Source organism: Onychomys torridus, chromosome 12 (genome assembly GCF_903995425.1).
Source record: "Onychomys torridus chromosome 12, mOncTor1.1, whole genome shotgun sequence".
NCBI classification, from domain to species: Eukaryota; Metazoa; Chordata; class Mammalia; order Rodentia; family Cricetidae; genus Onychomys; species Onychomys torridus.
Genome location: NC_050454.1, coordinates 37,703,007 through 37,717,456, shown reverse-complemented (window position 1 = coordinate 37,717,456; position 14,450 = coordinate 37,703,007). Strand labels below are relative to the sequence as shown.

The following is a 14,450-nucleotide window of genomic DNA, read 5'->3' as shown; positions in this document are numbered from 1 at the left end:
TAAATTTTTCTTATTTCCAGCACCCAGGGATCTCTTGTAATTTACCCCCAAAGATCCTTAATTTTGCCTTCTGGAACTATATTTGTCTGTTACATTCTAAGCTTCCTGCCATTAAAACCACATCACTCAAATATCTTGTTCAGTTCTGGTTTGCATCAATACTTGCCTTTCCTTTGATTTTCTTTGAAGTAACAAGGGCTCTTGAAATGAAAGGTTTAAACATAGAAATTCTGGGGTATCAGAATAATTAACTGGAAAACATGGGAAGAGAGTTAAGCAATCATACAATGGTCATTAATGTTAAACCTACAGTAGATCAATACTACTAAGTATGTACAGTTAATATTCAGTGATAATGGCAAACAGACTAGTGTATCTTAATTGTGAAAAACAATATGGAAACACCAAACGTTAACAAACAATATTTTCATTCCATTGAACACCAAGTTCATGTTTGTGAATTCTGTGTGACATCTATCATTTCTCATCTCAGGGACATGGGAACAGAGAATGCAACACTGTGGACACAATTTGTTCTCACAGGACTCACTCATCTCCCACAGTGGAACGTTCCCCTATTCCTTCTCTTCTTGGTGATCTATCTCATCACCATTGTGGGGAACCTCGGTCTGATCACTCTCATCTGGAATGACCCTGGCCTTCACATTCCCATGTACCTATTTCTGGGGAGTTTAGCATTTGTGGATACTTGGTTATCATCCACAGTCACACCAAAGATGCTGCTAGACTTTTTTGCCAAGAGTAAACTGATCTCTCTCTCTGAATGCATGATACAGTTTTTTTCATTTGCAGTCAGTGCAACCACAGAATGTTTTCTCTTGGCAGCAATGGCCTATGATCGCTACATTGCCATATGCAAACCTTTATTCTATCCAATAATTATGACAAATAAACTCTGTATATGTCTGTTAATATTGTCCTTTGTGGGTGGATTTATTCATGCTTTAATTCATGAAGGATTTTTATTCAGACTAACATTCTGCAGTTCTAACATAATACATCACTTTTACTGTGACGTTATGCCACTGTTAAAGATTTCCTGTACTGACCCTTCTCTCAATTATCTAATGCTTTTTATTTTTTCTGGCTCAATTCAGGTATTCACTATTACAACTATTCTCATCTCTTATACGCTTGTACTGTTTTCGATCTTAAATCAGAAATCTATCAAAGGCATAAAGAAAGCCTTCTCCACCTGTGGAGCTCACCTCTTATCTGTGTCTTTATACTATGGCCCTCTTCTTTTCATGTATGTGCGCCCCACGTCTCCACAAGTAGATGACGATGATATGATGGATTCTGTATTTTACACTGTCATAATTCCTGTACTGAATCCCATTATCTACAGTTTGAGAAATAAGCAAGTAAAAATTTCGTTGGAAAAATTCTTAAAGAGAAATGCTTAGATCTCATATTACTGTCTGTTGTATTCTTATTAAAAAATTACTATAATTTGGTTGTATTTTGTACACTGTTCTAAATATTTTGAAAATGAACCTGATCTAGAATTTTGCTGTTGTTGTTGTTTTGATGTGTAAATGTGATGTATGCACACTGATATGTGAGTAGTTACATCTAGTCATGCAGACTTGTGCAGAGGCCAGAAGTGGCCCAGTGTCCTGCTTAATAACTCTTTAACTTACTTTCTTGAAAGAGTGTCTTTCACTGAACATGGAATTTTAACCCGCTAACCTCAACAATCCTTCTTCTACACCCGTCATATCACTGATATTACAAGCATGTGTGGGGCCATGATCTTTTCCACCGTGGGAATGGAAGCCCTTTCCTTCTGACATTTGTATGCTGTGTTGCTGGAGATGCAGACACAGTTATTCAAATTGTGCAGCAACTGCTCTTACACACTGAACATATATCTCTGTTCCCCAGAGCTAGCATTTAAATGGACTCTTGTCTATGTACCCATATCCTTAAAGTATTTGAAGAGAATTTTAAATTATACAAACACTTTTAATAAAATAAATACAGCAGGAGTCAAGTTAAAACACTTTAACTGGTCTGTATGTCATTCATTATGTTGTTGTGATGTAGTCCGTATAAAAAGAAAATGAATATGATGTCATCGTCAGCTTGGAAAATCATAGCACACTTTTCTATTCTGATGAGGTGGTGCTGATTTCTGTAAATAGACACAAGTCCTGGAAATTCTTACAAATATAGGTTTTTCCATTAAATTCTCTTGTGTGAAATAATGATTCTGACAGCAATTTGACTTGCATTTCTCACAGGAAATGAAAAAGACATGGGAGTACAAGCGCAGGACAGTGGGCAGACTGTCAAAGGATGCTGTGTGGTCAGTGAGCTTGTGAGAGTGAGGCGAGGTCCATCACACTCACTATCTGCCTGAGTCTGAGCTTCTTTCTAGTTGCTTTGTGTTTTCTCTCCATACAAAAGTGTCAGTAAATCAAGATATTAACAGTTTTTATGAAATAAATAATTGGGGGGTTTTATTGAGGAATTGTAGTGAAGATGGGAAAAGGGTCTCCACAGCCTAGATTTATTTTAAGTTGGTTGATTGGTGTTTAAATAGATTATCTAAGAGTTATTAGACTATGTCGTTGAAGAAACTATGTTTTAAATATATATAACCTAAGCTCAAATAATAAAAAGTTTTTGTGATGTTCTCATTCCTGGTGATTTTCTGGGATAGACGTGAAAAAAAAAAAGCAAATTCTGTGTGTTTAAATTTGGGGTGATCTTGATTGCAAATTTCATGTACAGGGTGAGTACAGAATGAGTGAACCATCTCTAGTTTCACACGTGTTTATTCTCCATACACTGAATCACACTCCAGATACGATTCCACTCACATGTAAACATTGCAAAACTTCCTTCTACCTTCTATTGATACTCTCTTCCTTTCCAAAACTTTCATCATGTGATTTTGGTATTATATCTTTCTTGGATAAATGTTAGTGAAATATTATTGCTAGTATCATATATGTGGAGATGTAAAGATATATATATATATATATTATACATTTGCATGTTTTGTGTGAATTCATAGTTTATATGGGATATGAGCTCATCTGTGTGTGTGTGATTGTATTTTCAGATATAGTAAAACATATTGGTTTCCCACATCCCATGTTTGTTCACCCTGGTATTATTTCAGGACCATATATATATATATAACATGAAGGCTGGTTCTACCATTTGGGGCTATTGAAAGGTTCTGCAAATTTTAACATATGGGTTATGTGGGAGATTTTGTCAATAAAGGCATCCTTTGAAGAAGATTGTTGAGAGTCTGAGCCCATCTTCTTGCCATGTTGTTGTCCTTTAGATATGAAGTGAATAATTTTAAGTGACAGTGCACTTATACCATGAGGCCAAGCCTCAAATGAGAGGGTCAACTAATAGCCCACTAAAACCTTTAAACTGTGAGCCACGTAAAGCCTTTCTTTTATGAGTTGATTTATCTGGACTTTTTTTTTTTACCACTTGTGGAAAGTAGAGTCTACTTTACAACTGAAAATTTTAAACATTTTTAAAGAAATAACCAATGTGATGAGTTTTTGTAGCATTTAATATAATCTCAGAGAATAACACTAAAGACTTTAAGAGCTTATTTATTATTCTTGGATCACATTTGACATTGTGTAATATTGAATTTTGGCAACAAATTTGTTTATATTACAATTAAAGTCTTACCACACTTTCTGCCTTTTGCAATGCACAGCATGGTGGTTTGTAGACATGAAGCATTAAAGATGTATTTGTGAAATTAAAATGAATAATCAAGAAATGAGTAAAGAATCACTGCTGAGTTGGAGTAGATACTTCCAGTCAACTTACTTTTCAAAGTAGCATACACTAATAAAATGATGTTCCTCTTACAATTAGATGTGGCTCATTGTATATAGAATATTTTAAAGTATAACAAGAAATCAATAAAGTGTTGAACAGCAAATATCTAGGCAGAAGAGAGAAATAGGTGGGGCTGGCAGGCAGGGAGAATAAATAGGAGGAGAAATTTGGGAAGAAGTATCAAGGAGCAAGAAAAAGTAGGAGAATAGGGAGCTAGTGGCTGGCCCTCCATCAGCACAGTAAGTCACAGGGTAAGAATCAAAGAAAGGAATATGGAATAGAAAAAAATGTAAAAGCCCAGAGGCAAAAGGTAGCCAGGGTAACTTAAGCTTAGAAAAGTTGTCAAGAAACAAGAAAAGCTGAGGCTGGACATTCATAAGAAAGAACAAGACTCTGTCATTTATTTAGGAGCTGGGTGTTGGTCCTCCAAAGATCCAAAGAACGAAGAGTAACAAAACAACCAACAGCAAGCAGGTCTTGTAATCCCTAACAGAACCCTCAGAGCCCCAGAAAAGGAACATCCAAACTGCTGTGAGATTGTGTGTGCAACTTCCTTGTGTTCAGAAAACACTTTAACCTTGAAGTCATCCACTACCTCTGGCTCTTTAATCTTTCCACTCCCTCTTCTGCAGTGATCCCTGAGAACTGGGAGGACAGGGTATGATATAGATACTCCATTTAGGGTGGAAACTCTGCAGTCCCTTATTCTCTTCACCTTATCCATTTGGGGGTCCATGGTAATTGCCTTCTACTGCAAACAGAAGTTCCTCTGCTGAGGATTGAGAGAGGCGCACTAATCTCCGGGTATAAAGATATCACTAGGACTCAGTTTAATACAGTGCATACTTAGGACAGTAGTAGTGGTAGAATCTCCACCTGGAACTTATGATATGTCTAGCCATAGGTACTTGGTACATGATAATAATGCCAGGTATGAGTTTCAGCACATGGACTGTGCCTCAAGAACAATAAAAGGGTGATTCATGCCACTACTGCACAAGTGTGTACGTCTTACTATGTTTGTTATAATTGTAATTACAAAGGTTAAATTATCAAGACTAATGATTTTTTTTTTCTACAGTAGTGTATATCACACTTTTAGCACCATGAAAGCTATCTAGGAGAAATGAAGCGTCCAGATGAGTGTCAGTTTGATTTCTCCATGATGTGAGATTCAAATATGTGATATTTTCAGCAGTAGGATCTTACCATCATGTTTTGGTGTTATCCAGGAGCCATGTCAGCTGGCTGTAATCTTTGTGGATCTATGGGATCTCATTGGTCAGCAACTCCAAAAGAGGAAACCTATTTCTGGTACTGGGCATTTTTTTTGCTATCCTGATGTCTAGTAGGAGTCCTGTCACCCCATTATAGGATAACTCCACTTAAAGGCCCTTACTAATTATTACTATTTATTAAATACTATGTAATAGTAATAATAAGGATGCCTCTATAAACCAAGAAAGAAATAGAAATCATGAGCATGACGTAGAGTGTGGAGTTGTTATTTCTGATTAGTCTTATATAGGAATAAAATGGAAGAAAACAAATAGGGCAAAAGTAAATAGAAAATGTAGTTCTGAGAGCAAATGAACACTGGGAACTTAATATTACAGCCAAGGCAGAAGATGAAAGTGAGTTACAATTCTTGAAAGATCATCGCCAGTAAGGAGAGGCCTCTTGCTCTGCCTTGAAACAGTAAGAAATGTGCATGGACGTCAACACCATACTCAGCTAAATTTTCAAATTTTGAAATGGTACCTAACATTTTTTTCTCCTAGAAAGAAACTGCATACAAAAGCTGCAGCTAGTAAGATTCAAGGTGGCGAGGGTTCATCTTAAGCAGGCAGACAAACTTGGTACTTGGAGCTTGGCACTTTCAAATACATGGTACTGGTTTTGGAGGCATGAAAACTACAAGGGTGTGTGAGGGGAAGCATGGGTTCTTCTACCAAGGTGTTAGAGGTACGTGAGGACAGGCAATGTATGACAGGACGGGGCTTGTTTCAAAAAGGCGCTGAGAGGCCAGGACTCCAGGCTGGCTTCTGCATGAAGCTGTGGAAGTGAGGACTGAATCACACTGGAGGCTCAAGGTGTTGGAGATGCCAAAGCCATGAGAAATCTGTCAAGGAGAGTTGTATAAAAGAATGTAACTGGTCCAAGAGAAATGCACTTTTGAAGACAGAGAATTTTGATTGTTAGAGTCATCTAAGCCTTTTAAAATTGAATCCTCAGACACCAGACATTGAGCTAAAGGATTTCTACTTGTCCTCCTAGGTTTCTGCATTGCTTTGGCCCCCCATTTTGTCACTATACCCCGACTCATTCCTTTTGGAATGGTAATGTATATTCTGTGACAATGTGTATTAGATGTGGACAACTTGCCTTTTTATTTTATAGGGGTCATAGTTAAGAAATTGCCTTGAGTCTCAAAAAAGACCTTGGACTTCAGACTTTTGACACAGTTGAAACTGTTAAAGACTACAGGGACTTTAAAACTGGATTAAATGAATTCTATATCATGTGATGGCCATTACCCCATGGGAGTCAGGGAGGAGCCAGTATTGGTTTGAATGACAAATGTCCCTCAATAGTTCATGTATTTGCAGTTACATGTCTCCATTGTTTACAGGCCCCCAGCTAGTGATGCTGTTTATGAATGTTATGGAATTTTAGAATTGGAATTTTGATGGAAGTGGGATTTGAGAGATAGCTTTATCCTTTTCCAGTGTACTGTGTTTCCTGGTGTGTGTATGATGGGTAATCAGCCCACTTCCTGTGCCAGCTGCCTGTTATTCCCCTGTCCCCGTCATTATATACTCTAGCCATATAGAAACATAAGCCCAAATAAACTCTCTCTTTCACACTTTGCTTTTGGTTATGGTATTTGACCACAGCAACAGGACAGTAACTAATGCAGTGACTTTAAAAAAGTATTTCTATCATGATAAACAATATAGGTTTCTGTTTTGGTGATCAGATAAAAATCTACTAGCATTTTGAAGTTCTTTCCAGAATTATTGAGAATTGGTATAATTGGTATAATTTTTCTCTTTTATCAGGTGATAAGAGAAAATAAATATATCAAAGAGAAAGGAAGTGTGAAAGAAAAGAGAGAGAGAGAGAGAGAGAGAGAGAGAGAGGAGAGAAGAGAATGCTCTTAACTCAGTTTCTTTCCATGAGGAGTGAAAAAGGGTGCCTTTAGATGTTTTGAACTTCTTTTTTTAATATTTTTATTTTATAATTAATTTAATTTTATATATCAGCCATGGATTCCCCTGTTCTCCCTCCTCACACCCCCTCAGCCTTACCCCCCAATCCACTCCCCATTCTCTCCTCCAAGGCAAAGTCTCCCCTGGGGAGTCAGCCCAGCCTAGTAGATTCAGTTGAGGCAGGTCCAGTCTCCTCTTCCCTGAACCAAGACTTTATTCATATAGTATTAGGTGATGTGTTTGTGAGCAAGGTAGAAAAAAATAAATGTCAGTATAGGAAATAAATGGTCTTGGTTATCAAGAAATGAAGGCAATAGGAAAAGGAAATCATTAATACATTGATATTTAATAGAATATTTATCATAAATAAGTAGATTTTAATGAAATAAGCTATTAGCAAATAAGCTATTGCTAGGGAGATACAATTATAAAATACTAGGTAAGTTTCTCGAAAAGAGGGAAAAACACATTTTGATGATTTCCATGTGAGTCCTTCTTATCTTTTCTCATGTCCACATCCCTTAAAACTAATGAGTGAGAACTTCAGCAGACATTCCCTGATCAATGTCAGGTCTATCAAGCCAGAAGAACAGGTAGGAGACCCATCCACAGAACACTTTCATCCACTCAGTGGTTCCCACAGACCTAATCTGTAGTTATCCCTATCCTCCCCACTCTCCAATCCTATTGCTATGTGCCAGCCCCCAACTGGGGTGGACATCCCCTGCTTCAGTGCAGGCCAGCAGAACAGGCAGGAGAACTCAGGCAGAGACTGTAATGCTGGACCAGAGACCATGCCAACTGCCAGAACTGCAGGTAAGCTCCCTGCCCATGGATCTCCTCTATTTTTTTGGTTCCCTACACTTGATACTATACCCAATGCCCCTTCCCTTGCTCTTTTCCTTGTCCTCCAGACCCCAACTTGGGCAGATACTCCCTGCTGGATCAGAGGCTATGCCAGCTGCCAGAACTCTATAGGTATGTGGACCTCCTCTACTCTTCTGTTGTGCCTCTAACAGTATCTCAATCCCTGCCCCCTCCTCCCCTTAGCTCCCAATTCAGGTGGAGACCCTCTGCTCAAAAAGAGCCCATGACAGCTGCCAGAAGTCCACCCTCAAACTTGAGCACAGAACCCCTGTTCAACCACAGCCACACGGACCAGAAGACCAAAGAGGAAACAAAAACCAAGAAATAAAACACCCATCCAAATTAAAATCAAAACAAGAAAATACAAAAAATGTCCAAACACAACAAAAAGGTAACAAAAAAAGAAAAGAAAAGAAAGAAAGAAGAAAAGAAGGAAAAGAGAAGAAAAAAACCAAACCCCTAGAGTCCAATTTGTTTTGGCCAAGTACTCCTGGTCATGAGGCTTGCTCTGGACTGTGGTGTACATGCTCAGTATGTGTTATCTTTTTGTTCACCCTTCGAGTACAGTTTATTTGTGCTGGGATTTGTAGCCCTTCATTGGAGTGTGGTTTACCTACCAGAGGCAACATTCTTAAAGAAAACTGACTCTCCCTCCTGCATCAGCTATCATTCAGCATAGTTTCTCATCTAGGAGTGGGAATTTGTGTACAACTCCCTTCTCCACACCTAGGATTCTGTCTGGGCTGAGCTAGCAAGGAGTTTGTGCATGCTGTCATGGTCTCTGGAAGTTCATATAGGCAGCTGCCCTGTTGTGCCTGGAGGACCCTGTTCCTTGAAGTCACCCACTACATCTGGTTCTTACAGTTTTCCTACCCCCTCTCTTACAATGGTCCAAGCCTTGGGAGGAGGGATGCAGTAGAACTGTATGAATTAGGACTGAACTTTCTGAAGTTTCTTATTCTCTGTACTTTGATAGTTGATGGTACACATGGCTCCAGACCCAAAGCTGGCGGTAAACTGAACCACCACTTTGGGAAGCTGAGTTGAGCGGAGCCAGCAGCCACAGTGGCGTTTCAGTCTTACAAAGATGGATATTACACAGAGAATCTAGATTATGTTGTCTTTGGGATTTTTAACTACAGAAAAAGATTTGATCATAAAAGCTGTTGAGTTAAACAAATATGTAAATTTTAAAGACACCTTGACTTCAAAATTTAGATATAATGATATGTTGCTTTGGAAAAGAGTCTCTGCTTTTGTTTCCACAGAAAGCCAGAGGCTGTGGATTTGTTCCAGATTAAGATACATCAGGTTTCATCAGCCAAGACCACCTGAAAGGTCTCTGATGACACAATAGCCCAGATGATTCAACATCCAAAATGGTTTCAAGGCAACTGCTCAGAGGTTTACCCTCATGGACTACTCCATAATCCAAAAATTTTCTTTGTGTTCCCATAAGATACAGCGCCGCCCTCCAGCAGGAAGTAGTAAGAAAAACTACGCCCAAATTCCCAGCTGTCTTTGGAGATGGAATTGGCTCACTCCTTCTTTAAACCCAGGCATATTGTTAAAAGAAAAGGTTAAGAGATTCTTGTGTCCCAAATCAGAAGAACCCTCTGGTGTGGGACAGAGAAAAACCAATATTTTTATTTAAAGCAGGTTGATTATAAATGCGATCTCTTCTAAAGAAGAAAAGGGGATATGATATAGATATAGTAGTCTGAAAGGGTAGATTAAGGAACTTACTTCTAAAGAGCAACAACTTGTTTAAAATGTTTTACATTGGTATAGATTTTAGTCTATTGATATAAACTTAAAGTTAATTTTGTCATACTGTGTGTATATTTCTACTCTTGTTTAAGGTATTATGTTTATATAGCTCATTTTAAATTGTAATAGATAATGAAAATGGATTAATAATTAGTCATCTATGATGATCATACTTGTAGCCATGTTAGTTAAGTCTTCTAGGTATACATAGAGATATTTCAGATAGATAGGTAATCTTCAAATACTTCCAAGACCTACAGAATATGGCATTTAAAATATTTTTAAAATTTAGACTTTCTAGACAGTGAGACATGTCTGCTCCTGGCAGCACTGATTTACTTCAGAGAGGAGGATGGGCATTGAAGACACTTCATATCTTATCTTCACCTTGGCAAAAATAGCCATTTGGGCAAGAAACTGTTCTTGCCTGGACTGCTTGATCGACTGGACATGCAGGAACCATAGAAAGGTGACCACTAAACTTCGCTTGACAAAATGGTCCTTCAGGTTCCTGCTTTGCAGAGGAAACTGCCAGACATTCTACAGCACACTGAGAGAAGTGACCGAAGGACTCTAGCCCTGTGGGCTGAAGACAAATGCCCTAACTTTACAAAGGAACATTAGGTGACTGTCCAGACTGCCAGCTGTCTCTGTCTACTCTGCAAGACTCCTGAAAGTTGCTTGCATCCTTCTCCCATTTCTCAGGTAATATTAAATCCTTCTGAGGTCTTTGATGTGGTTGAAGACTAGATAGTTATAATTTCCTCAATTATGATAAAAGATAAGTTAGATATAAAACCTTAGACTTGCAAATATAAGATAGATAGGATATCTTCTTTAATAATGTAACTGTAATTCTTGCTTGATAATTGTTTTGTTATATGTAATTTTACTATGTAAAAGTTAAATCCTTCCTTTAACAAAAAAGAAAAGGGGAAGTGCTGTGGATATGGCTCTGTGTTAATAAAGTTCTGATTGACCAGTGGCCAGGCAGGAAGTATAGGCGGGACAAGGAAGAGGAGAAGGCGGGGAACAGGGAAGGCTAGGAGGAAACACCCCCAGCCGCTGCCATGAGAAGCAACATGTAAAGACACTGGTAAGCCACAAGCCATGTGGCAAAGTATAAACTAACAGAAATGGGTTAATTTAAGATAAAAGAAGTAGATAACAAGAATCCTGCCATGGCCATACAGTTTTTAAACAATGTAAGTTTCTGTGTGCTTTCTTGGTTGGGTCTGAGCGACTGTGGGACTGGTGGGTAAGAGAGATTTGTCCTGACTTGGCAAGGCAGGAAAACTCCAACTACACTGTGTGTGTCACAGTGTTAATCACATCTACTTCAAATAACAGCTTCTCAGATGAGAGTTGAGAGATGCATTAATCTGTGGGTACAATAAGTCATTAGGACTCCGTTTAATACTATGACCATCTAGAAGAATAAATAGTAGTAGAGACTCCCTTAGGAAATGTGACCTCGTCTATCCAGAGGTTCTTGGCCCAATGGTGACAATAGGTATGGATTTCTTCTTTTGGGGAGCAGGACTTAAATTCAATCAAAAAATGGGTGGCTACTTTCACGTTTAAGAGGTCTGTAGTCACATGATCATTTAAGTAAGAAAGAAGATTGTATGTACACATTTGTGCATGGTTTGTTTTATTTTTTCAGTATAAATAGTGAAAATATAGACCAGAAACTTATAAGATCTCTTTGGGAAAATGTCTAATTCTATTTGGAGGATTTGCACATTACCCAAGATTCCACATATCCAGAAGGAGGAATATACAAGAAAGTATTAATAGTATATTAAAAACTCTCAGGAACAAAGTTTCCAGATTGAATTTATTCTACTCAAAGAGTAATTACTAACTTACTTAATCTGAGAAAACATGATAAAATCTATGACTTTAAGTTATTGATATTCAAACTATTAAAAATTTCATATTATATTTATAAAACAATATATATAAAAACTAGTAATTATACTCATGGTATAGTTTTTCTGTATTAGTTGTATTTGTTTTGCAGCATCACAGTGTTCCTTTTAAAAACTACACAGACAAAGAAAGAAATGACAGAAGGAAGGAGGAAGAAAAGCAACAATTTCAAAATGATGATCACTTAGTTTTTACCTGGAAATTTAAAAAGTTTAAACCAATGGAAACCTCACACAAAACTGTTCAATTAAGTAGAAAATATTAATCAAATGATACTCTTAAACATGTAAACATCTGATTGTGTATGGTATTAATATACTGAAACAGTATATTTAAAAATTCCATGGGAGTAACAAGAGTAGTTATAACAGTTATTACATTTACATTGACTTATTAGGGTTATATAATTTAGATGAATAATTAACAAATTATTTTGGAATTACATTAGTGTACTGTTTAATAAATACAGTCTAAGGATTTGGAGACTAATACTTTATATGTACAACAATTTTATTTTTTATATTTCATATCCATAAAATCACTTTAATGAACTATAATTAGTGAGCTGTAGAAGTTGAAGATTTTTTAAAAGTATTATAAGTGTTTATAACTTTCTTAACAGCATTTATTACCTCCTTATTTCTCAGGCTGTAAATAAAAGGGTTTAACAAAGGAATTATTATTGTATAAAATACAGCCACTGGTATATCTTTATTCCCTTCTTCAAATGGTCGAATATACATGAGAAGGCAGATGTAGAATATAGACACAGAAAAAAGGTGGGATGCACATGTAGAAAATGCTTTTCCTCTCCCATCCTTCGATTTCATCTTGAAAATAGTGAGTAGAATGCAGAAATAAGAGACCAAGACAGTACCAATGGTAAAGACTTGAATTGGCATTGAAAAAATATATATCATTAGTTCATTGATAAAAGGGTCTGTACAGGAGAGCCTATAGAGTGGAAGAACATCACAGAAGAAATGATCAATATGATTTGATTTACAGAAAGTTAACCTTAAGAGACACCCTACATGAATCATAGAATGCAGATTACTGGCTATGAAGGTGGCTATACTCATCTGAATGGAGAGCTTCTTGGACATCATGGTGTGATACTGCAGTGGGTTGCATATGGCCACATAGCGGTCATAGGCCATTGCTGCCAGAAGAAAGCAGTCTGCAGTTTCAGCAAAACAGAGAAAATAGAATTGTGCCATGCATTCATACAGAGAAATCCTTCTGTCCAAAGAAAAGAAGTTCTCTAGCATCTTGGGAGTGATGGCGCAGGAGCAGCAGGAATCCATGAGAGCCAGGTTGCCCAGAAAGATGTACATGGGTGTGTGAAGACGGCGTTCCATGTAGATCAAGACCACCAGCCCTAGATTTCCCACCATGGTCACCAGATAGATGGTAAAGAACACCAGGAATAGAAGAGTCTTCAGGTCTGGGTGATCTGAGAATCCCACCAGGATAAATACTGTTGTCAAAGAGTGATTTATCTTCTCCATTCTCATTTCCCTGATGAGACAAAAATTAAGATATTTGATTGATATTATTTGCAGAATTTGTCTAAGTCTCCCTCTCTAGCTACAGATAGCAGGTAAGGATATCTTCAATTTACCTTAGCTGTCCCCTGAAATATGTCATGGTATGTTAAGTCATATGAGAAGAAATCATACATAGATTGTACATATGAGTATAGTCTTGATATTTCTGTTTAACTATTAGATGCCTCACATGGATTATTATATGTCATTGTACAAATTCATGATCAATGTATGCGATTTTCTATTTTTCCATATCTAAAGAATCTCAGTTGTGTACTTTTAAAAAAAATCTATACAGTCAATGTGATCTTTAAAAATAAATTTCCCTGTAAATATTTTAGTGACTAATTCACAAAAATGTCATAGAATTAGTTTGAAAAATATTTTTCTGTCTTAGTTATCTTTTCCCAGTAGGATTATTGTGGGATATTTACAATGAAGGATCAGTTAACTTTTAAGTTTGGATAAGATTGTGTAATATATTTTTCTCTTAAAATTATTTTTCTATTGATTTTAATATATTTGGGAACTCACTTTATCTTGTATTTCCAAAGAATTGCTTCTCCTCTTAATTATCCCTGAATCCTAATATTTTCTTTGTGGTTTCCAGTGTTCAGCATGTATTCTTCATCATGAGTCTTAGGGACAAGGTGTCTGCTCACAGTGTATGCTCGGTTATGTAAATGACAAATGTTTGCTGTGTACCTGCCAATATTGTCAGGATGAGGCAATGTTTTCCTATTGTTTAGTTGAATAAAGGTTTTTTATTTATATGATTAGTTAAACTTTAAATTCTTTTCCTCCTGATCCTTATCTTAGAATTCAATAACCACCCAAATGTATTAGATTTTAGTTTGTCAAGGATAACAATGAAATATTTAAATCCAGAAACAACATGTATTTTTACTGTTATAATCATTTTGTTCGCATAGAAATTGCTACAATTCTTTGGCTTTAATGGGGCCTAAAAGGATATTTTTTAAGAACAGAGTACAACAGTCACTTAAATAGCATTGCTTTAAGACCACACTGTAGTTACCATTCCCTTGATTTTAATTGTTGTCTATACTGAACTTCATACACTGTCATTCCCATAACAAAGAAAGGCTTTCTGTTGTTGTATCACTAATGGCTTATAAATAAATGAACAAAATAAACTGCTGTATATAATTTAAATATATAACACTATAATATTTTCAAATTACGTTATTTTGAAAAATAATTTTAGCACTATACAATATTGCTTTTATCAACATATACAGGCAAA

General features: G+C 36.7%; 2 protein-coding genes across 2 annotated transcripts; one reads left to right on the top strand and one right to left on the bottom strand.

Moving 5' to 3' along the window:
* The first annotated feature begins 497 nt into the window (after positions 1 to 497).
* Positions 498 to 1,427, top strand: LOC118594102 (olfactory receptor 187-like). Its single transcript, XM_036203898.1, has one exon. It carries the CDS (start codon positions 498 to 500, stop codon positions 1,425 to 1,427), a length of 930 nt encoding a protein of 309 aa, XP_036059791.1.
* Positions 1,428 to 12,190: 10,763 nt separating this feature from the next.
* On the bottom strand, positions 12,191 to 13,151 carry LOC118594239 (olfactory receptor Olfr180). The gene has a single exon (XM_036204076.1). It carries the CDS (start codon positions 13,148 to 13,150, stop codon positions 12,191 to 12,193), a length of 960 nt encoding a protein of 319 aa, XP_036059969.1. The 5' UTR covers position 13,151.
* Positions 13,152 to 14,450: the final 1,299 nt, after the last annotated feature.